This window comes from Prionailurus viverrinus, unplaced genomic scaffold (genome assembly GCF_022837055.1).
Source record: "Prionailurus viverrinus isolate Anna unplaced genomic scaffold, UM_Priviv_1.0 scaffold_42, whole genome shotgun sequence".
Lineage (NCBI taxonomy): Eukaryota > Metazoa > Chordata > Mammalia > Carnivora > Felidae > Prionailurus > Prionailurus viverrinus.
Genome location: NW_025927609.1, coordinates 904153 through 927770, shown reverse-complemented (window position 1 = coordinate 927770; position 23618 = coordinate 904153). Strand labels below are relative to the sequence as shown.

Sequence of the window (23618 nt, the reverse complement as noted above, 5' to 3'; positions counted from 1 at the left end):
GCTCCAGGGGCCAGCAGGCCAGAGCTCCCCCCGTGGGGGTGCCATCCCAACGGCCCGGCTCTTGTGCTGTGCACACGCAGCGTGTCCGTGCAGAGGACAGTGGGCGGGCTGTGTGGCTGGGGAGCAGGCCTCCAGGGAAGGGCCCTCGGCGAGCATTCCCGGGCACCTTCCCTGTTGCTGATGCTCGCTCAGCGTCAGCACCCCGTGTACTGTCGGCATCTGCCGGCCTCCTGAGTACAGACCGCGGCCGACTTCCTAAAGCCGTCCTGGATTTAAAGGGAAATGTTAATGACTGCATCGCATGCGGACAGAATCTATACACGGATGACTGTCACGTGTGCACATCGGGTGACCCTGGCATGTTTGCTTCCTGCGTGTCCCCACCTGGGTCCGCTCCATCTTTGCAGACAAAGCGAGTGCTGCCAGGGAAGCTGTGAGGGGCTGCGGGCCGCGGAGCACGAGCCCCCTGGGCTGCCCGGGCCTCAGCACAGATACCAACACCTTCTGTTTTGTGTTCCCCTTGACTAGAGAGAAGTCATCACGTGACACAGAGCCTGGGGTCGGTTTAGCAATTGTGAGGACTTTGCTGTTCACCTCCCTCCTCGTGCCTCCCCTGCCAAGACGCGCTCCAGCCATGCAGGTGGGGAGCTGGGGGTCTGGCTTCCCGGGAGCCCCACTCAGGGGGCCCCTCTGGCTGCAGACTGGCCCGCACGGGAGCCGAGGAGCAGAAAGTCTGGCTGTTAGCGTGGGCCGACCCAGCAGTCCCCACAGGCAGCGTGGCAGCGTGGGGACTCTACCTGCTCCCCCAGCGTCGCAGCAGCCCCTCCCCTGACCTCCCGGCACCCCCAGCCCCACCCCTGCAGCAGCGCCCACGGACCTGGTGCTGTGCGCTGGCCTCACGACTGCCGGCAAGCAGCCCGGTCACGGCCGCCCCCTCTCCCACGGTGCAGGTGGTGCTATTTCACGGCCACAGATACGTGCTGTGGGAGTGCTCCTCGGCCTGATGAGGGAAGAGCCGTTCGGTGCCCGCAGGGCTCGCCCGGACACAGAGCACGACAGTATCACGACCCTCGCCCTCGTCCCCAGATTCTCCCCGGCCTGGCACTGAAGGGCGAGCACCTTTGAGGAGTGGGGTGCCCTTACGACAGATGCCGCACACGAAGGCTGCTGAGTGAGTGAGGCCAGCTCCAACCAGGGGGCCCACTTACTCTGGAGGCGCTCCACACGGAGCGGCGGGTCCCGCGCAGAGTCCGGGACACCGGGAGTGGTCTGTCCCTGCCTGGCGGCAGGAGACACGAGCTGTGTGTGTCTGGAGCCTTCGCAGGGTCCTCGTCCCCAGGCTTTCCCCACGGGAGTGAACGGAGCACACCGTGGCCTCCCATCGTCAGTTCTTGCTCCTGTAGCCCAGCCTCACCTGCAGCTTCCCTTAATGTGGGTTCCAGGATTCCCGCCGGCAGCGTCCCCAGACCGGCCGCACAAAGCAGTTTGGGATGGATTTCTGTCTCCCGTGCACTTGGAAGCCAGGGAGTTTCAGATCCGGACTGTCGATTACAGATCAAACCGTTTCTGCCCTCGCACCCCGGCCGTGTGCCCACACACGGGACGGAGAGAGTGGCCGAGCTGGAAGAGGTGGCTCGGTCTACGGGCTCCCGCGAGGCAGCTCTCCCATGTCTCTGGTTCCCGGCTGGCTGGCCGTGCGGCCCCGGGAGACCAGGTCCGACTGAGGCCTGCGGAGCACCTGCCCGCTGAGCCGCAGAGAAAGAGCTCTCGTCACAGCCAGCGGTGGTCTGTGCTCCCCCCGCTCGGTGTTCCCCTCCCTGACCTAGACTCGGCGGTGACAGTTGTACACCTGCGGGACGTGGACGTTGAAGCCATTATCAAAACTGTAAACCGCATGTCAAGAAGCAAAGGGTCAAGTGCGTTAAATGGGGACGTGGAAGACACGACAAAGGACGCAGGTTGAGTTTCTGGGGTGAAAAGTCCAGGATCTGAGATGGAAAGTGCCCTGGGTGGGTTTAGCCACAGAGCGGGAGCTGCAGAGCAGAAGATGAGTAAACTCCCGGACAGAAGTAGAACCTGTCCACGCGAGACACAGACAGAGGGCAGGAGGAAGCGAACAGAGCATCGGTGAGCTTGGCTCAACTTCAAGCGGCCAACAGACACGCGCTTGGGGGCCCTGGAAGTGGGGGAGAGGCAGGGCCAGGAGTGTGTTTGAACGAGCAACGGAGACCGCCAGAAGGCATGTGGAGAGTGAACCGTTCAAAGCCAGCGATTACGAGAAGCCCCTAAGTGTGCTGTGGAAGAGGGCATGTGACAGAGGGAGAAAGGAAGAGGGCGCGGTGGACTTCTCCCCGCCAGCAGCCTAGGCAGGGCGTCGGGCCGGAGAGAGCGCTGTGGCCCGGGGCTCTGGGCGGGTGAGACTCCTTCACGCTGAGTGACAGTGACGCACGCCGTCCACACCTACGGAAACAGACTCAACATGACCACCAGCACGCTCGCACTACAAGAATTATTAAGGGAAATGCTTCACGTAGAAGAAAAATGGGAGCAGCTAGAAATCTGAGTCTCCACCAAGGGATGGGCCTCACATGGGTAAGGATGAAGTTGTTCTTTTCTTATCCTCTAAATCCCTCTTTTTAACGTTTTTTATTTTGAGAGGAGGGAGAATCCCAAGCAGGCTCCATGTTACGAGCACGGAGCCCAACACAGAAGTCGACCGCACGAACCGTGAGATCGTGACCTGAGCTGAAATCAAGCATCAGAGGCTTAACGGACGGAGTCCCCCAGGCATCTGCCTCTAAGTTCTTTTAGAAGATAATTGAGTGTTTACATGAGAAATTGTAATGTTGGTTTATAACCTAGGAGAACCAAAGTATGCCACAGAAATGGTGCAGAGGACAAGAGGGGAGACAGAGGCACAGTTACCAACCCGCGTGAGGTCTTTACACACCACTAAGTGGCAGTCGGACTGCACTGTGATGAATTAAACATGAGCAGTGTCAGCCCCAAAACAACCGCTAAGTAACAAAACAGAGAGTTGTAACTAAGAAGTGAACAAAGGAGGTAAAAGTGGAATCATGAAACGTATGCGATTCATTCCAAAGATGGCAGAGGAAAAAAACAATAGAAATGGGGAAACAGGGGCGACTGGGTCGCTCAGTCAGTTAAACACCTGACTCTTGATTTCGGCCTAGGTCGTGATCTCCCCGTTCATGAGTTCAAGCCCCGCACAGGGCTCTGTGCTGACAGTGTGGAGCCTACTTGGGATTCTCTCTCTCTCTGCCTCTCCCCCACTTGCACTCTCCCTCTCAAAATAAATAAATAAATTTAATAAAAAAAGAAGTGGGGGAACAGAGAACAGACGGTAAAAATAGAAAACAAATAGTAGAATGATGGCTTCAAACTCGACCACCTCGACAGTCACTGTCAATGGTCAAAACACCCCTAGTTAAAAAGCAGAGATTGTCGAATAAGATAAAAAGGCAAGGTTCAACTGCCTGCAAGAAACTCACTTTAAATGTAAAGACACAAATAGGTTAAAATAAAAGATGGAAGGAGATACGCCATGCTACACCAATCAGAAGAAAGCTGGGTCACTACACTAATAACAGACAAAGAAAATTTCAGAGCTGAGAGCATGGCCGGACATAAAGAAATCTCTCACAGTGACAAAGGAGTCTGTCAGTCCATCCACCGAAGGCCACGGCGCTAGACCGTGCAATGCTGATGACAGAGCTTGGGGTGCAGGAAGGAGGCGCGTCCCCGGCGCCCCCAGAACGGGACAGGACCACGGAGGACTGGCGGTGCTACCCCGGGCTTCGAGAACGCTCCCCCCAACACAAGAGTGCACGTTTACCAGGACAGACCATGGTCGGTCCATAAGCAGGTCTTAGTACACAGGAAGGATCTCAGGTGTCATAGGTGTGTTTTCTAACCGTAACAGGTTTAACTAGAGATCAACAAGAGAAAGATATTCTAGAATATCTCCAAGTACTTGAAAACTCAGTAACATACTTCACAATTTCCCATGAATCAAAAAATAAAAAGAAATTTGAAAATATTTTGAAATGAGTGAAAAAAGCACGAATATCAAAATCGGTGGGATGCCGCTAAAGCCACATGCAGAGAGAAATTTTATAGAACTAGACACCCATATTAGGTAAGAACTAAGGTTTTAAACTGATGCCATCAGGCTTTTCCCTAAGAAACTAGAAAAGATGAATTCCTTAACTCTGCATCCATGTGTTGGGATTTGCTAATGAATGCGACGAGGGCCAGAGAGGGGAGTTACGGAACCCCCAGGTTTGGGGCTGTAGCTGGAAGGCAGGAGCACAGAGACAAACAGACGGATGACTGGGAAGGCTGGCTGGGTCAGACGTGCCATGGTGGCTCACGTCGGCTGTGCCTGGCTGTGGGGGTCAGGCGTGGGCTGTTTCAGCCAAGGCACATCTGCGGACGGTGTCGGCACAGGCAACCCGACCGGCTTCCTCCGGCCGGTTCAGCCGGGAAAGAAGGGGGGGGTCCTTCCTCGGCTCTGCAGGGGACCGTGCCTATGCTGTGTCTCCTCTCCCTCCCACTAAGTGAATTACAAATATACTAAGTTCCCAGCATGCACAGAACACAAGGTGGGGTCCTTGCTGGCACAAGGGATCTGCCTTCTGGAACGCCACGTGTGGGGACGAGTGAGTCACACAAAGAGATTTTTCTCTGGCAGATTTCTCGTCAGTTTGGTTTTGGGTGAGTGTGGCCTGAGCGCTGCTGTGCACTCGGGGGCAGCCCACAGTACTGCCCCTGGGCTCTGCCGCAGGGGTGGCCCCTGAGATGAGCGTAGGCCCGGGCACTCTGGGGGGCCGCCCCTGATGAACTGGTGTCCCAGGGCCCAGCAGGATGGCCAGAGGACGGCCCCCCATCTGCCAGAAGTCATGACCCTGGGGGATCCGCCAGCGCAGGTCCCTCGGCCGCTGACACAGGGTGGGTTCTTCAGGGTCAAGGGCACTGAGTCGCAGTTGACTTTAACTACCACCGGGGGCTGCTCCTCGTCCCCAGCAGTCTGCAGAGGGCACTGCTGCTCACTGTCGGCCACATGACAGAGGAAGGCACTGGCCTCTGCAGCAGCTCACTGGCCTGTGTGACTGATGGCAGTCGACAGCCTGGAGCCTGAAGGCCCGCTGGCCCTCGCTGACCCACTTTCTCCACTGCGGGCTGGAAACATTTGCGTAATGGAGGCCGTGGGGCCCCGCTGTCCCCCCGACACGGGAGATGTTTCTAATTACAAAGGAGGCCGTGCGTCCCCGCCTGGCCAGCACACGATCTGCCCGGTTGGTGCTGGTGCCTCAGCTCGCTGCAGGGAGGCTGTGCAGGAGGGGCGCCTTGTATTTTCGGTGCCCCTGGGATCATCTGAGCCGGGTTGTCTCCTCTCCTGCCTGGGCTCTTTCCTCCGTGGCGCCCTCTGCCAGCCAGACCTGCCAACGCACCCACACGCACTGCGCCGTCCAACAGAGCTGTGCCCTGGCGCTAGTGTCCTCTGCCGTGCTCTCCCGTGCGCAGCCACCAGCCACGCGGGGCCGTCTCTTCAACACGTAGCGTGTGACTCGTGGGCTTCTTGTTTCAGGGGTGAATAGCCACAAGCAGTAGTGGCTTCCACGTTGGACAATGGAGATAGACTTCTTAAAACCTGTCTTCGCTACGCCCTACGCCTTCGTGTCAGAATCCGTGTTGCTCAAAAGCATCGTTTTATCATCCATAATTAGGACTGATGGTTAGAGTTGTTGAAGTTACCTGTGGCTACATCTGCACGGGTAGAATAGCACACTATTTGTGAGTGTGGAAATGTGTCAGTGGCTGTCGTATGGACACATCGATTGCACGCATCACCCAGAGAGTGAGAATGTGCGGTTTCTGTGCTTTATTTTTGTATTTTCCTTGTAGCATATTTTTCAGCAGAAATGTTTTGATGAGGAAAAAAATATTTTTGTACCCCCCAAAACCTAGAAGGTTAAAGGGAAGTCTTGCTTTTTTAACTTGTGGTCTCTCCTGTATGTGGACGGAGCCTCACGTCCTTATGGCTTACATCGGAGGGCTGGTGTCCAGACTCCCGGGTGGGGGGCACATGGCAGGACTTGTGTTCCTGAGGGCCTCAGACCTAGCGTGGGGCTGTGTGTGGTGAGTGCTGGCCGAGTTCACCCGGAGTCCCCCGGCCTCGTCCTTCACGGCCCAGCCAGCCCCGCCTACTCCCAGGTGGGCACTCGGGCAGGTGTATGTGGGACACTCTCTATTCTGCGGGGTCTACCCGGTGCCCCTCTTGGGAGCCCCTGGGCCCCAGGTCATCCAGAACCTCCCCCTGCCGGGCCTCTTTCCCTCTGTCCTCCAGGTGGCATCCTCATGCCAGACACTAGGGCCACTGCCCCCTCCTATGGGGGATGCTCGTGCCCCGTGTCCTGTCCTGCCCTCATTCTCGCTCCTCCCTGACACCTGTGGGACCCCAGTGCCCGGCGACTTCCCCACACCCTGTGACATCCCCACAGCCTGCACCCCGAGACCCCCCTGTGTGCAGTCAGGCAGGCGGCTCTCCGGCTTCCGTGTGCTGCCCTGACTGATGGCCGCCCCAGGAAGGCCACCCAAACGGCCCACCTCTAGGACCCCTGCCGCCTGCAGAGCATCAGGTCCGGTGAGCCCACAGGGCCTCCAGCGCCCGGCCTGGTTCCGGTTCTGCAGGCCTCTCCGTCTGTCCTGAGACCCTTCCCGGTCCAGCCCCCGCCCCTGGCTGTGCCCCTCTCCTGGCCCGCCTGACCCGCATTTCTCATCCTCACTGGCGCCCGTCTCTGAGACCACCCGGTACGCTATGGTCCAGCCGGAAGGAGAAGCTGGGCCCTCCCTGAGAAGGGCTACGGCAGGACAGTCTGGTCACTCTTCCTACTGTCATCATGAGTGCCTGTAAATCATAAAGTGAAGCCTTAATTATATCGGGGGGATGAAGCGCTGGACCCATTGTCTGCAGAAATTAGATGTAGAATAGTGATACCTAAAGCATCTTCTGGAAAGACTTTATAATAATATAATGCCAAAGCATCAGCCATTCAGTAGCTTAGTTAATAGACACTAGATCCACTTTAGAGACGGGGATTACCAAGGAGCCTTGACTCTAAGCACACAGGAAACACCAATACCTGTAATGTCCTGGCTTTTTAAGGGCGAGGGGAGTCACAGCCAGAGGGCGGGGCTTCTGGCACGGATGTGATGGGGTTTGCACAGAACTAACATAACAGCAGAACAGAACGGACACTGCAGACCCACGCGAGGATCCCAGGGCTCACTTGACCCCTTTTCCTCTCCAGGGGAGAGGGCTGTTCCTGTTTCCCTCGGTGCAGAGGCGGAAGCTGAAGCCAGAGGGCTTGCGTGACCTGCCGGGGGTCACACATGAGTCAGCGGCGGGGCCTGGGTCAGTCCCTGCCAGGTTTCCCCACCAACCTGTGTCCCCCACCGCCATGTGCCCCAAGCCCCAGCAGGTCAGGCAGGGTGGGTCCCAGGACCGCACCTTCTGGCTGACTGGGCCGCCCTCCCGGAGCCTTTGCCCCCCGTGAGCGTTGGTGTGTCACCAGAGCAGGAGTGAGGGCGGCACCCTCCCTCGACCTGTCCCACCACCCACCCGTACCCCCTTGCCCCTCCAGAGACCAAAGGCACTTGTAGGCCAGGACACCCCGACCTGTGGTAGCAACTGACGGTGTTCTCGGCAGCAGCCGTGCCTTCTCTTTCCAGGTGACACCATCTGGGCCCCATCTGTCCTTCCTCACGGCGCCCTCGGCACCTTGAGCCACTACCCCCAGCCGCATTTTGGGAGAAAGATGGAGTCGAAGGTCTCAGAAGGCGGCCTGAACGTGACCCTGACAATCCGTCTGCTGATGCATGGGAAGGTACAGAGCCCAAGGCCACTGCGTCCCACCAGCTGGGAGGCAGGGGAGGGTGTGCCCTGGGCAACCTCAGGTTTACAAAGCAGTGACAGCCCGCTCCAGAGCATGTTTCTCCTGGAGACCCTTGAGGGTACTTGTGACCTGATGTCCTGTCACTGGACACCTGAGTGTGTGTTCCCTACAAACAAGGGCATAGTGTCCCATCCACGTCAGGATCCCAACACTGATGCATCCCAGCTGCCCGACCTCGGGCCCCGTTCGGGCCACCCGTCGCCCCAGCCCTGCCCTTCACAATAGGACGCGTGGGGGGTCAGGGTATTCAGGCCTCCACATCCCGGACACGCCTCATCTTCAGCCTGGGGGAATCTCCTTCCATCCTTCCTCAGGGAGGCTTTCCTGATGTTTCCTCACCATTGGCAGCAAAGTCACAGGAGCTCTCGCATCAGGGGCCTGACACTGGTCCTTTGGTCCCTCCCCACAGTGGGCCCCCACTGTTGTCAGACTCCAGCACATTCATTCATCCGCTCATTCATTCCTGTCTCCGTGGACTCAGTTTGCTGCTTTATTCAGATTATTCCCATTGTGTCATTACTCATGTTGATGCCCGTATTGACCCTGACTCGGTCACTGGGAGCCTCTCCAAGCTGGCCCCTGTATCCTCCTGACTCCCTCGCACTTTGCCTGCCTCAGTCCTGCAACCAGCCATTTCTCCAGGGAACCCTGACTCTTATGAGTGGGGGGTGGTGTTTGAAGCCCGGGTCGGGTCACACAGAGTACTCATCCTTTTTTAAAACGTGAAAAGGCAAGTAGCAGTGCTTAATTATCTTTACATCACAAAATTGGGGAAGATTTTGTGTTTTATCTGTTTCTTTCCTGGTTTCTTAAGGCCCTAAGAGCATAGAAATGCCTCCTGACTTAATTGTATGGAGCCGGCCGCTGGCTTCTGCTTGTCCATGTGTCTGTCAGAGGCAAGGCCTGGGTCTAACCAAGGTCAGACGGGCACCCGGGAGCCCCCAGACCCAGGGCCTCACACAGGCGGCCCGACTGCCCTCCTTCCTGACAGTCCTGACACCCTGTCCTCGCTCCAGCACAGACGGGTCTCGGTGTCCATCACGGGCCTTTCCCGCAGCTGCTCTATGACATCAACTTTGTGTGATTCTTTTCCTGTAGGAAGTTGGAAGCATCATCGGGAAGGTAACTACTGAGCGAGCTCTGCCTGTGCTGCGGTCCCTGAGAGGAGGTGCCAGGGCCCCGGGCCTGTGCTGGGCGACGTGCCACGTGGTGGTGTGTGCCCCGCCCTGAGGATTCCAGCGGAATCCTGAGTCCCCGTGAGGCTGGTCCAGCGCCTCCCGTGCGATTCTCTGAAAGCCCAGCAGGCGATGTCCCCGGGCCCCATCCTGGCCAGGCCCCGGCCAGTCACCATAGCAGCCCGCCCCGCTGCCCTGCGGCCTGTCCTTCTTCCCGGGCGTGAGGGCCCAGTGAGCACGATTCGCTGGCATTCTCCAGAGCAGTCTCCCCTCTGGCCAGTGGGTGGTGGTCTCTCTGGAGTCTCCCTTCCAAAATGAAAGACACGTGCCTCGGGGAAAGCAAGAGTGGGTTTGGAAGCCTCAAGCATGCGGGAGAGGCTGGGGTGAGGCACCGCCTCCTGTGGTCGGCCTGTGACCGTCTCCAGGCCTCCTGGCGTCCAGGTCCAGGTCTTTCCACGAGAGCCTCGGGGCACCTGCCCTGGCCTGGCCCTGCTTTGCCTGTGACGAAGATGAGGGCTGTGAAGACCTCTGCGGGGCAGGAGCCCAGCCGGCGCCCCGGCCCCCCTCCCCGAAGGGCCCCTCGCAGGGCTGTGGCGGGGGCTCAGGGAGCCACAGCGTCAGGCTCTAGCCCCACCGTGAGGGCTGCTGCTCGCTGGTGCACGAGGCGGGCATCTGCGCCCTGCGTACTCCCACGCCAGAGCCTCTCGCCCATGGTGGAACCTCGGAGCGACGCCTTGACTGTTTTCTGAATCTTTATTCCAGAAAGGAGAGACAGTGAAAAAGATGCGTGAAGAGGTGAGTTGGCTGACACTCGGTGGCATCCCATCTGCGGGTGGGGGGGAGGAGCGAGGCCAGCAGTCCTGTCCTGCGGGAGCCCCGGCCAGGCCACCCCTGGAGGCTCAGAGGCCCCTTCCCTCCGCCGTGTGTGCCCCCGCGTCAGGGCTTCTGTGTCCAGGGGCGGCAGGGGGCACAGTGGCCGACCCCGCTCTGAAGGATGGCCCCGGACAGCCTCCCCGTTTAGTGTGGAGGTTTGCACATGGCTGTCAGAAGGCCTGGAAGCCCCAGCCAGGTTCCACCCATGGCTCCAACCCCGTCCGGGCTGTGCTCACCTCCTTCCAGAGTGGCGCGAGGATCAACATCTCTGAGGGGAACTGCCCGGAAAGAATTGTGACCATCACAGGCCCCACCGACGCCATCTTCAAGGCCTTTGCCATGATCGCCTACAAGTTTGAGGAGGTGAGATGTGTCCCTAGAGACCCCGCGGCGGGGGGCAAGGCACAACCCTTCGCCCCGTCACCTCCTCACCGCCCGGGGGCTCCCGTGGCCGCAGACCACCTGGTGACAGGCCAGCCGTCACGCTCCGTGTCCGTGAGCCCGGCCCTGAGCGAGAGCCCCGGCCGTGCCCTGCGGCTGCTGCCCTGGCGTGTGCGCTTGGCCATGGGGGGACCCGTGGACTCTCCCGTGGGTGCGTATAAACACGCATACGCTTGCGTGTCTGTGGCACGTCTATGCGCCCTGTCAGTGAGTTCCATCAAGGTTTTCATGTGTTTCCAGTATTGTTCAACTTGCCAAAAGTTATTCAGAGATGCATTCAGTATTTTTATTCAGAAGGTGGTCAAGCCAGGGAGTTAAGTTTTTCTGTCCAAAATGCGCCTCCCTGCCTGTCCAAGGCCCTTTGTGCCCTGCCCAGCCTTGAGGAAAAAGCAGGGCCTGAGTCCGGGTGTCGCGATCTGCGTCGCGCCCTGTCCACGGCAGCACCACGGCAGCCACGACCTGCATGTCTGCGAGTGATTGGCACGTGTGGGTCCCCTTCTGCAGACCCAGCTGTCCTCTCCTTGCTTGTCCTCCTGAGCCTGACTTGCCTTCAAGCCTCTGCAGTCCACCAGTCCGTCCACTGTGTCCTTCCTCTGGACGCTCAGCCGTTTGCCACAGTGTGTGTGCCAGGCGCCTCCATCTGGGGACACTTGAGTCCCCACACTTGTCCTCTTGCTGCCCCCGCCGCCCCTGTGCCCCTGGGGGCAGGAACCCTGCCCCGCCAGCCTCTGGAGCACATTCAGGTGCTTTCTCACCGAGCCTGGCCTTTGCACTCACTGGCGTGTATGCGGCATGCTGCTGTAGGCCCACACGTGTCTTTCTCCCTCCCCAGGATATCATTAACTCTATGAGCAACAGCCCTGCCACCAGCAAGCCCCCGGTGACGCTGAGGCTGGTGGTCCCCGCCAGCCAGTGTGGGTCCCTGATCGGCAAAGGCGGCTCCAAGATCAAGGAGATCAGGGAGGTAACAGAACCTTCTCCGGCTGCTGGTGCCCGCTGCTGGGAGGGTAGAGCCCGCCCCCCCTCCCCTGGAGGCCCAGCACTGCGAACCCTGCCAGCACGGAGCTTACGGTAGGGGAGGGCCATCCAAAGAGCAGAGGGTGGGACGTGGGACCCCCTAGAACGTGCACAAAGGTGTCGCGTAGAGGCGCTGGGCGCCTGTGAGGGGGGCTGTGCACCCCAACCGGGGACAGGCAGGGCCCTCCTGCCACCCGGTCATGCGGCTCTAGGCCACAGAGGCCGTGTTCTCTGCCCCCAGGCAGGTGCATCCAGGGACTGGCCGGCCTGAGCTGTCCCAGCAAGGAGGGAGCCGGTGTGAGGGGTGGACTTTATGCTCACATGTTGCCGTGTTCAGAGAAAGCCTAACTCCTTCCGTCTCCCTTAAGGAGGGTGGCCACCCTGTCGTGATTCCGTCAAGGAGAGACAGCTAAAGAGTTTAGGCTTTCCTAGTGTCTGTCATTCTCTGTGACCTGAAAGTCCACAGGGGAGATAAAATTCCATGTATTTGAAAAAAGGGACTCCATTTCTGTCTCCGTCTCTACAAATGCCACTTGCAGGTTAAAATGCCTCTTGTCCAGCGTCGCTGTCCCTGTGCCAGGCCACGCTGGGCAGTGGTGGGCTGAAGGCAACCGGCCCCGCCCCATGGGCGCCCAGGGAATGGGCAGAGGGCTGGGGTGCCAGGCGGGCATGAAGGGGCACCGTTGGGGGGGGGGGCGTCCGTGCACCGCACCCTCAGCACGCCCTCTCGAGCTCCCAGGAGCGCTGCCCTGGCTCAGGCCGTGTCCCCTCCAATGTCTCATTTCTGCAGTCCACAGGTGCCCAGGTCCAGGTGGCCGGGGACATGCTGCCCAACTCCACGGAGCGGGCAGTGACCATCTCGGGGACCCCCGACGCCATCATCCAGTGCGTCAAGCAGATCTGTGTGGTCATGCTGGAGGTACAGTCTGGGCATCCAGGGACCACCGCCAGCCTGCCCCGCGAGCCACACCGGCTGTGGCTTCTTCGTGTCGGCTGCGGCACGTGGCTGGGGCCGTGCGGGGGCCGGGGGTCGGGAGCGTGACCGGAGCGAGAGCCGTGCCGGGGGTGCGGGCGCCGGGGGAGGGACAGCTGCCGGCCGCCCGCCGCCCGCCCCCTTTGGCATGTCCCTCCTCGTGGCTGGGGAGCCGGGGAAAGGGACGTGTGAGGAGACGCTTGCATCACCGGTCGTCGGTCTGTGGCGTGAGGGGCATCCAGTACAAGGGCGGCCGTAAGCACGGCCCACGGACGAGGGGGAGGCCCGTGCTCACCACACCCGCAGGCGTCAGGGTCCCACCAAGGCACAGAGGAGGAAAAGCACGCTGAAACGCCCAGTTGTAAGAGACAGACAGGAAGTAAACAAAATGGTTAAAACCAAAGGAGAAGCAAAGAAGACAGCTGAGCGAGACAAAATCCTCTCGACATTTGGGGGAGAAACCCCTGAGATTTCAATATCAGCCTCTGCCGCAAATGCAGCAGGGCTCCCTGAGGCCGCCAGCAGTTGCTGGTCTCGAAGCTGAAGTGAAGCGTGTCTGCGTCACGCGACAGCCCCCGACAGGCGTTGCGGGCTCGAGGGCCATGAGGGAGGGCGAACACCAGGCGCCCACAGCGGTGGACTCCCAGCCTCTGTGCCCTCGCCCCTCTTGTCCTCGGCTCGGCGTTCGGATCCACCCCCAAGTCTCTAAAAAATTTGCATGGTTTCTGTTTTCCTGAAGTACAATATTTTGTGAAGTCTAAAATATTTTTCTAAATATCGGTGTCCTGACGGTCCCCAGCCACTGGCCATGGTGACAGTCGGTGCCGTTCTGGGTTCCCTTCCATCCCCTGCTGCTGGGACCCGGGAGGCGCCACGTGGACAGACGGAGCGGGCCGGGTGCTGCCTGCACCGGCGGATGCCCGAGGCGGTGAGGAAGCATGCGCGTCTTGAGCTGCAGTGGCCCGTCAGAGTGCTGAGTCCGTCAGAGTGCTGAGTCCGAGTGCTGAGCCACACGAACGGCTCCGGGAGGGACACGGCCTCCCACGTTCAATAACAAGGATTGGACTAAAACTCTCGGCCTCCTCAGGACTCCTCCCAGGTGGCATGGCCCACACCGTGTTCACGGTCAGGTGCGGCCCCGCAGAAGCAGGCTAGACCCCTTTGGCTGCGGGTGCTGACACCCCAGGGCTGTGGTTAGAACCGCCCGGTCTTCCCGCGGGCGGGGAGGCCGACGCGAGACTCGACCAGGAAGCGCACGTGGCAAACGTGACCCACAAATGGGCTGAGGTGGGGCCTCGCCCTTACCGGCCCGGAGCTCTCAGGGGTCGGGGGAACCGCCGTGCTTAGGGAAGTTGGGCCCATTTTTAAGTGAAAATGAGCTGGACGAACAGAGCAAAGGTTAGCGGACTTTCAGACTCTGCTCGGGGGGCCCCGCACCCTTCAAGTGGCCACTGAGAGGCCTGCCCTCTGGTGCGGGTGAGTCAGCGGGGCCCCGTGGAAAGCACAGGGGTCGCCGCAAAGCCCACCTGTCAGTGCCTGCCGCGCCCCGGGGGAGCCCCGAGGGCTGTGCTCAGAAGCCCTCTGTCCTCTCCGAGGACATCGGCATGCCCGGGAACCACAAGCTCACAGTGTTGGGATGGCGGGCGCTGCCGTCGGTGGGGTGCCCAGCTCAGGCACAGGGCACGGCCAGACAGGTCTCTGCTGGCACCGTGAGAACGCCACTCCCTCGAGCTCCCTTTAATCACGGTTCTGCCGCGATGAGGCGAGTCTTACCTGAGGCTGCAGTGAATCCCAGCTGCACAGAGACGTTTCTGGAGGCGTTCGGTCATACCTGCAGAAACACTGAAGACTGGCCGACCCCAGGAGCCCATCATCACCCCAGACATGAGTCAGCTCGCAGGCCCCACAGCAACCCTTCCTGCTTTATTTACAGCGAGGCTGCCGTGTTCCCTTGGTCACACAGCTCGGCCAAGGCCATACAGATTTCCCAAGGTCATACAGAGTGGCCAAGGGTGCAGAGCATCATGTCAAGGTCAAACCTTGTGCTCAAGGTCACACAGGTGCCCACGGTCACACAGCATGGCTTGGACTACAGAGCTGAAGCTGTCATCCCCTCTACTAAGCCTGTGCCCACATGACTTTGTGTCTCAGGTCGGGGCACTGTGAGGTCACACCCAGTAGCCCAGGGTGTGGGCTGGGCCTGAGTGGGCCCTGGTCTCGAGAACTCCCAGCAGGGACACTGCCCTGGCCCCCACCCTCTGCCTCTGGCAAGCGGTGTTGCTGACCTGAGCTGGGCCCTGTGGCCTCTGCTCCCAGGGAAGACGGCCACCTGGCCAGACAAGGGAGGACCTTGGTTGCCTCTGACCAAGGACTTGGGTTGAATTTATCAGAACCTGGCAGACTTCTGGTACTTGAGAATGTCATCCACCCCAAGGTCAAAAGCCTGTACTTTTGGACGCAGAATAACCAAAGGCAATTCTAGCAAAGCTCATCAAGACTGTAACATACTTCATTTGGACTCTAAGTTTTTTTTTAAAAAGTTGCTCCCTTTTGTTAATAGTGAAATTGGATGTTTCTGACTGTCCCGTGATGATGCCTACTGAGCATCATGACCCTGGCCAAGCAAAGCCTTTGGGGCTCTGAGCAGGACCCCCCCCCCATGGCGGAGCTGCCCACAAAGGCCAGCTTCATCCTGAGCATGAGAGAGAGGGACAGATTTTCCCAGAGGACACCACCCAGGCTGACACAAGTGGCCCGCAGGCAGCCACCTGGCCATCTGTGCAGGCTGTGGGGGCCCCCAGTGTAGACCGGGGCTTGGTTTCCATTCTTGCTTGTCAGGGAGTAGCATCCCACACCGCCGTGGAGCCCACCACACCCTGCGGGCGGACGGCGCCCGTGCTGGGGTGTATTTAGGGCAGTAGTTATGTGGAAGAGGGGGCCCTCCGGAGGGTCCCCATCAGGCAGCCCTCCCGCCGCGGGTATCCCTACCCTCTGGCACTGCCGGGGAGGGCGGGCGGTGCAGCGGGGTGGGCTCGGGAAGGAGGCCTCCCCGTGATCAGATCCTGACGCGAAGCTGCTCTAATGCTCTCTCTCCCTCTCCTGTCCCTTTTCCTAGTCCCCACCGAAAGGTGCCACCATTCCCTACCGCCCAAAGCCCGCCTCCACCCCTGTCATTTTTGCAGGTGGTCAGGTAAGAGCCGACCCGCTCGCGGCCTCCACTGCCAACCTCAGCCTTTTACTGCAGCCCCCGCCGCTGCCCGTTAGTGCACTCAGGTTTTCTCCCTTCTCACGTGCACGTCTCCCACCCCACCCACGCTGGGCGCAGAGCTCTCCCGGCCTGCCGCCGGGCACGGGGCGAGCTGGGCAGTGTGGGGCAGCCAGAAAAGGCCAAGGCAGACGACCCGCAGAGCCTGGACCCCGGAAGCGTCTTCTCCCTGGCCCGGCACAGAAGGACCCTGGTCCTGCCTAGGCAACATTGGCCCAAATCTACTTCGTCGAGTGTCTAAGGGGCTTAGCAGAAGGGCCGGGAGCGTTACAGTGACCCCGTGGCTCGAGGTTGTGACGACTGGAGCTGTGGGAACAGGGTCCCGTCTCCCCCAAAATGCACATCCCCAACTCCCCACAGAGGAGTCTCTAGGAGCACGCAGGGGAAGGGAAAGGTGACTTCCGGGTCACAGCGATGGCCCTCGCACTCCGCCCTGCCCCGCACCGGCCAGGCCGGGACACCTGCTCTGCACACCTGTTGCTGGGGCAGGAGCCGCCCACCTCCTTCCTCCCCCTTCGGCAAGGGGCCTGGGAGGCCAGCAGCTGCAGAGATTAGCATCTGAGGCCAGCAGCTCATCAGCAGGGCCCAGAGAGAGCTGAGGAGAGGGGCTGTGCCAGCCTCCTGCCATCGGGCACCCGTGCCACCCACCTCGGGGTCACGACAATAGGTAGAGGACCTTGGGAGGTGCCCGGCCAGGGTGCCTGGAGGAGCTCTGCGTCCAGTTGGCGGTGACGTGTGTCTTTGTTCAAGGGAGAGTGAAGACTGAGCATTCCCAGAGGCAACCCGGGTCAGGGGAGAATGGCCATGACTTTGTCGTTAATAAAGGGGCAAATGAAAATTTTCTCCACATTTTAAAGGAATCTTATCAGATCCCCCAGATTGACTCCCACGTTAGGTGTTTCCAAGAGCAGCGTGTGGGCTGTTTCCCACCGGGAGGGACCCAGTGGCTCCCACAGGGCTGTGTGGTTCAGGGAAGGCCACTGTCCACTGTGCCTGGCTTCTGCACGCAGCCACTGCGGGCCCGTCTCCCAGCTACCACAGCCCTCAAGTCACCCAGTGGCCCTGCCCTTTGTCTGGACCCTTCACGTCCCCGCACCCTCCCACTGCAGCCCCGGGACCTGGGCACACCCCCATTTTACAGGTCAGAAAGCAAGGCCAGAGGTAGTCACGGGGCACACAGACACAGGGGGCCTTGTTCAGAACACGATGTCCTTTCCCCTGAAGTCCTAGTGAGCTAGCAGGTTAGATACATGTGTGGCCTTGACCCGGACATGTGAACAGACCCACGATGCCAGCATGTGGTAAAGTGCGGTCTGTCTTCAAAAGGGAAGCACAGTAACACCCACGAGAGCCGGGGAAGCCGTGTGGGCCAAGGCCAGCGTAGCCCCAGCCAAGGAAGGCCGTCCCGGTCATCTCCTCTCAGGGCAGCGAGGTCACCAGCATCGTGGGCGCTTGTCCCGAGGCTGTCCCCAGGCTACAGGCACCTGTGCCCCCCGAGACAGGTCTGGCCAGTGGCTCTTCGTGGTTGTGTGGAGACCGATGAGGCACAGCACAAACAGAAATGGGGTATGAATGAGATTTAGCAGCAAGGGGGCCCTTCAGAACCCAGACCCCACCTGCCGCAGGACCTAGGCCTGACTCCCCTCTGGAGACACCCCTCACTGTGGATCTCCCACCTGCACTGGCTCTCACCGAGCACTGGTACCCGAGGGCCAGCAGGTACCCCACCAGGGAGCGCCAGCCCGCATTTCAAAAAATGTGTTTAATGTTTCTGTATTTTTGAGAGAGAGCAAGCGGGGGAGGGCCAGGGAGAGAGGGAGAGGGAGACAGAGGATCTGACTTCGGCTCCGTGCTGACAGCAGGGACCCCAGTGCAGGGCTCAAGCTCACAAACTGTGAGATCACGACCTGAGCCGAAGTCAGACACTTAACTGACTGAGCCACCAGGCGCGCCAACCCAGCCAGCCCAGTGTTTCAAGCAGGTCGCAGAAGATGAAGGTTTCGTCCAGAGAACCTTTGTCTGTCTTCCCAGCTGTACCTTTCCTCTATCCATGGTAAACTGCTCCCATAGTTCAAATAAAACCAAGAACGCGACCACCTAAGTGAGTCAAAACGTGTGGGATAAAGAACTGCCCTGTCCGGAGGTGTGTGCAGTTCCACTGGGGCGACCGGGGCCGTAGGATGGTGTGCGTCCCAGGCCTGTGACGCGTGGTGACGCGCTGGAGCGTGTGCCTGCTGGCACCTCCATGAAACCTAAAGACAAGCCACGGAGCTTGTGCACAGAAGTCCAGAGGGGGAAGGGCAGCCCCACTGCCTTCCCCTCGGACACTTGCAGCGTCTGATAAGATTCCTTTACTTCCCCGTGGGACACCTGGATGGCCCCCGCCTGGTGGCCTTTACCTCCCCGCTTGGGTTGTTTATGAGGAAAACCGTCAGATGCCACCCTCGGTGCAGAGTCCACAGAAGGGACGCTTGGACTGGCCTGTGGTCTCCCTCTCGGTGCACATGTGCAGACACAGGTGGGCATCGCGTGCCCGCTTGGGATGTGGCATGGGGACCCCACGTGGCCAGGTGCCGGAAGGCACGTCCCTCCCCACCTGTGCCACCCATGCCCGGGGCCTCGACCGTGGCTGCCCAGAGCTGGTGTGGCACGTCCCACATCACAGCACATGAGGCCTGACAGCAAGTCTTTGGTCTTTGCTCTCCCTTGACACCTTGTGGATCGTTTGTTTTTGGCCGTGAGTTTCTGGGAGCGTCTCAGCCGGTGGACTATTGAGGTGGGTGGGGGCGGGCAGGGGGGAGAGGCGCCAGGCCCACGCCCGCTGTGGCCACCCTGAGTCACCCTCTTGAAGGTGAAGCCTCAGGGACCACGCTGGCCCCGGAGAACAACTGTTCGGCCCGCTGAGGCTGCAGGTCAAGACCATCCATCTTGTGACTGATTCGGGCACGTTTCTTACTTAATCTGCTTTTGCAAAATTGGTTTTGAGTCACCTTTTAAAGGTCCTTTGGTTTGGTTTTCTCGGGACAAGTACTTTGCAAAAATGTTCACTCTGAAAACTGATGAAAATTGCCAAAGGCTAATAATGAATCTGTAACGGTCAGATCACTTGCGGGGGGTTTCTATTAAGAACCCCCTCCGGGGGAGTGGGGAGCCTTCCCAGCTGCGCCCCTTCCCGCCCTCCCAGCCGGCCCCGCCAGTCTGCACTCCTGCGGCTCTCCAGGAGGTGGGGCGCGGCTCGCCTGGCCCACGTGTCCCGCTGTAGCGCCGGTGAGGCTTGGCCCCGCGACACCCCCAGTCCGCACCTCCGGGCGCCCTGAAGGACTCGCCTTTCGTCCTAAGCTGCCGGCGGAAGGGGGGATGCGCTCTGTGAGGGCACGCTCTCTCCAGAGGGCCTCGGGCCCGTTCCCACGAAGCCCCACCCCTGAGAAAGCCCGTGTCCCCCGGGGAGGGCCGCCGGCGGGCACAAGCGTGGCCGCCGCTTCGCGAGCTGACCGTGTCTCTCTCTTTCTAGGCCTACACGATCCAGGGACAGTACGCCATCCCCCACCCAGATGTGAGTCTCCACTCTGCCTCCCTGGCCTTCTCTTCTCATTGCCGTTACCCACCTGCATGCTGCTGTACTTGCTACTAATATTAATATTACGCAATAATATTAATACCGTTCTCTCAATGTTCCCGACCTCTGTCGTATCCATATGACCTTGAATAACCTTTAACCTCTTAGCACTAATTCTACTTGTGTGGAGGACTTGGCCTGATGTCAAATTGTTCTGGTTGTTGCTGCGCTCTGGGGCTTTCCTCTGCACACAGGGCCTTAGGCGGTGGCCGCAAGGCTGCTCTGCGGTGGCACCTGCCCCATCGGGTGCCCTGCAGCCACCTGAGAAGTTAGGTGACGTGCTATCAGACAGATGCTCCAAGAGATGCTGGGAAGGATGTTTGAACGTCTGGTAAAGCCACACTGTCCCCTGTGGGGCCCGAGTTGAAACAGCAGCCCCTACACCCTGAGTACAAAAGCCAACAGACGTGGCCTTGGTTTTCTTTCTAGGGCTGAAGCCCCTTGCTCCGCCATCGGGGCCTGCTCAGACGTCCCTGCGTGTGTTCCAGTCTGAGTGTGGTATCCGAGTGGAGAACGGGGCCATCCAAAGATGCACTGTCAGTGGCCCAGGGGCTGAGGGGCCAGTGTGCAGCAGGAACAGGGCAGCAGCTGTGACCCAAGGTCGTCTCTCCACCGGGATCCGGACGCTCGGGCAAGGAGGCCCTCACTAGTTGATCCGGAAGGGAGGGTTGGGGCAGGAAGGCGGGGGGACCGGGCCAGGGGAAGAAGGTGGAGGTGCGCTCGGCCTCCGTGCTGCCTTCTGCAGCAGCAGCCAACCTGGAGCTGGTTTTGAGAAGCCGTTTTCTTCTCTAAACCATTTCGAGACCTGCCGAGCTTCGCGGCCTCTCCCAGAAAGTGTTTTCCTGCATGTTCTCTGGGACCCGGGACTCACGTGGGAGGCGCTGCCGGGTTGATGGGTGCTCGAGTCTTCTGCCAACCCCTACACGGTCCAGCTGGGCGTGCAGGACGTGGTCAGTGAGATGTGCAGGCAGATCACTCCCGTGCCCCGCCTGCCCGCTGGAGCCCACAGACCCCTCGGGGCCATGGCCACCTCCATCTCCCCTTTGAGGATACGTGTCAAAGCCTGGCCTCCGCTAGTGACCTCCACACCCCGTTCCGTGTTATCGGGGATGCTCTTCATTCTCCTGTGAGTTGCTTAGAGATCCCAGGAGTGGGGGAGGTGGTGAAGGTGTGAACCTACTCAGCCTTCTCGAAAGAACCACCGGCAGCTTTAAAAGTTAAACGTCTTTTACCCCAAGGAGGTTGCCAGCAGTGCCCACGAAAATGACAGAGCGCTGGAGGTCGGTCCGTAGGAGCCCCCGCGGCAGGCAGGGGCAGGCCCCGTGGCTCAGAGGCCTTTCCGGTTCCAGGCGGGTGACGCCCTGTCCCTCATCGTCTCAGCCGACGGCCAACTGTGACAGGGGGTGCAGATGTTAGAGCCTGGGAGAAGGGGCGGCCCGTCCCCAGCGCAGGAGTGCGCACGGAGCGTAGGCACACGAGGGGGTGGGCTCCACCGCCCCTCTCAGAGGGCCCCGAGTGGGGTGGTGGCAAATCAGAACAGAGACCAAGTGGGTCACAGGCCTAATTCCTTGGGTGGCACGATCTTCATTTAACGGGGGGCCGCTGGTCTTGCTCCTCTAGAAGTGCGGGTGCGTGTGCAAGAGCAGACTGGGAACCCCGGCTCGTGGGCTTTTCTCAAACTCAGGAGCTCAGGAAACACAGTGGTCTAGCCCCTCACGAAGGGCGGTCGACCCCAGAGAACAGCTCTGAGGCCTGAGATTTCCTGCAGCCCTAGGCATGGCCTCTGAGCTCACGGAGAAGAGTTTCTGGCCTCAGGTTCCCACGGTCGTGGGCGCACACCTGTCTCAGGCTGAGGAACCTCCGTTTGGCTGATTGATTTTTGTATGAACTCGTCGTTATGTCCCTCCATGTGATTTTCTCACTATCTCTTGAAAGCGGGTAGTTTCGCAGGCATTTTTGTCAGATTGTTTAAGCTGACTTATAACTCAGGGTTGCGTAATTGCTTCATTGCCTTTGGTACGTCTCATGAGCTGGCGCTCTGTGCGGGACCCTCCCCTGTGTAGACCGGACAGGGTGGGGGACGCACGGCTGCCAGGACTCTGTAGCGAGAGCTCTGAGAAGTGCGCTTTGCGCGCTGGTGACACTGAACGCCAGACGATCGTGTTGATGCTCCATCCGAAACAAAAATAAACCAGCCGCCTGGGGACATGGGTGATGGTGGCCAGGAAAGGGAACTTTTAACTAAGCTTAGTATTCAGTAGGGACTTTAAAGGCCTCGTTTCTTAGAACCCAAATACAATAGTGATGGGAAATCCTACTTTATTTTAAAATATAACTGAGTGCACAGGTTGAATGTTTGAGCCACGGTGGCTGACACACACACCTTTTAACAGCCTGGTAACTTATCTGAATCAGGCCCAGACTGTAAGGAAACCTGTTTCTTAGAGCTGAGTGTTTCTTCATCTAGAACTAAACTGTACGTACTTCTTACATGCCCTGCTTCGCCCTCCCTGGAGAATCGCCAGGACCCACCTTGCCAGTTTTGCGGTGGCACCTGCCACTCGCTTGTTTTGCCCGAATCCCCCCGGACTCGCCCAGGAGAGGCACCGGGGCACCGGGTATGGGAGGATGTCCCCGGCCCCAGGCTCACCTCCAGAGCTCTGGGGGCGGCTCCCCTCACCTCCACAGAGCCTCCGCGGGGCCACGCGGCTTCAGACGTGGGGGGTGGGGGGCAGCAGGGACTCAGACGTGGGAGCCACCCAGTCCTCCCGCCCACCCGGTAACCTGTGTCTCTTCACTTCCGCGGTGTGATCAGCCAGCGGCAGGCCAACCCCTGCGTGTGACTCCTCTCTGCTGGTCTTCAGACTTTCCGAGTGACTCCCTCACGTGACATGCCCCTCGTTCAAGGGGCCAAAAGCAAGCAGAAAGTAAGCCTGGCGTTCCAGGTGACAACAAAGGGTTCGCCACCTCTGCCTGCTCGCCCGCACCTGGCTCCGACTGCAGGGCGGCTCTCAGGACGGCCACCCAGTCTCAAGCACGAGGAAGTGGTCGTTTGGAAAGCTCGTCGCCAGAATAAAGAGCCATGGCTTCCAGCAGCGGCGCCCAGTAACCGGGGGTCACAGGAAGCGTGTTCTTTAGGAGACAGTGACACGGAGTCATAACAGAGGGAGGAGGCATCAGCGGGAGGGTGCACATCAGGTCCTGCTGTCCACTCACAATTTGTTGTGGGTGCGGGGACTCCCCCGGTGACCGCCGTGCGGTGGCACCTCGTACTGGGCACAGTGGAAACCGGCCAGCACTCCGACGCCAGCCAGCTTCTGGGCCTCACGTCCGTCCTGCTCCTCCCAGGACCCTGCAGCTCAGGCTGGTGGGGAGGTGCCCGCGCCCCACCCGCTGCCAGGGCACCTCCTATCCCTGCCCCTAGGCCAGCTTGCCGGAGATCTTCTCTGCCTCCCTGCCCCCTCAGAGGCCGAATCTGCATTTCCATCACACAGGGTGATGACGATTCTATGAGATGAGCACCGAGAATTTGTCAGAATTAACAAAAGAAACCAGTCCTCACGTTCGGGAATCCCAACAAATCCCACACAACGTAAATAAAAAGAAATCCATCTCGGATCTGTCAGAGTAAAATTGCATGACATCAAGACCAAAAGTAAATCTCCAAAGTAGTCAGAACAGGAATGTCACAGAGAGCGAGAGAGGAAGGAGGGGACGTCTCGTCAGCAACTCTGGAGGCCAGAAGGTGGTGGTGTGATAAGAAAAAGTAATTGTCAACCCAAGTTTCTATCTTAAGAGGATCTTCCAAGGACCTAAATCCAAGCATTTTCAGACAAATAGCTGTGACCAACAGGCTTGTGACGGATGCCTTCCGGAGAAGGACAGAGATTGTGGAGGCGAGGCCAGAGATGTAGGAACCGGGCTTGTTTCGTTAACATAAGCACAGGCCAGTGAAATACCAATGATTTTAAACTACACAAAAATGTATACATTTGGGCAAAGGAAAGCAAAAATTGTCTGTAAAGTCAACATCAAAGTTGTCTAATTTGTGGGATTAACAAAACAGAACAAGTAGACAAAAACAGACCTACGATTCAGATGGACCCCGGGGGAATGAGAACTTTCTGTAGCTTACCGTGTCATCCCAGAAGAGGCAAAGAGTTTAGACTTTAAACGTATGTATTAAAATGTGAAAGTGACCACTGACAGAAAAGAGTTTAATTCTGTAACCTCTGTAAAGGTATAGAGGGAGAATGCATGGCAGAAATTAACCAGTACA

General features: G+C 59.2%; 1 protein-coding gene across 16 annotated transcripts in view; it reads left to right on the top strand.

Moving 5' to 3' along the window:
• The window catches only part of PCBP3 (poly(rC) binding protein 3), a 277127-nt gene that overhangs the window by 238571 nt on the left and 14938 nt on the right, over window positions 1-23618 (top strand). For 5 of the 16 annotated variants that reach the window (XM_047847074.1, XM_047847073.1, XM_047847082.1 and 2 more), the window contains 8 exons: window positions 7756-7910; window positions 9078-9101; window positions 9917-9949; window positions 10274-10390; window positions 11301-11432; window positions 12276-12404; window positions 15574-15717; window positions 19235-19276. In XM_047847074.1, the coding sequence (XP_047703030.1) occupies window positions 7756-7910; window positions 9078-9101; window positions 9917-9949; window positions 10274-10390; window positions 11301-11432; window positions 12276-12404; window positions 15574-15717; window positions 19235-19276 (776 nt within the window). Of the gene's footprint in view, window positions 1-7251; window positions 7439-7755; window positions 7911-9077; window positions 9102-9916; window positions 9950-10273; window positions 10391-11300; window positions 11433-12275; window positions 12405-15573; window positions 15718-19234; window positions 19277-23618 lie in introns of those variants that run through there. The other 11 variants (XM_047847072.1, XM_047847071.1, XM_047847084.1 and 8 more) reach the window with 9 other exon arrangements.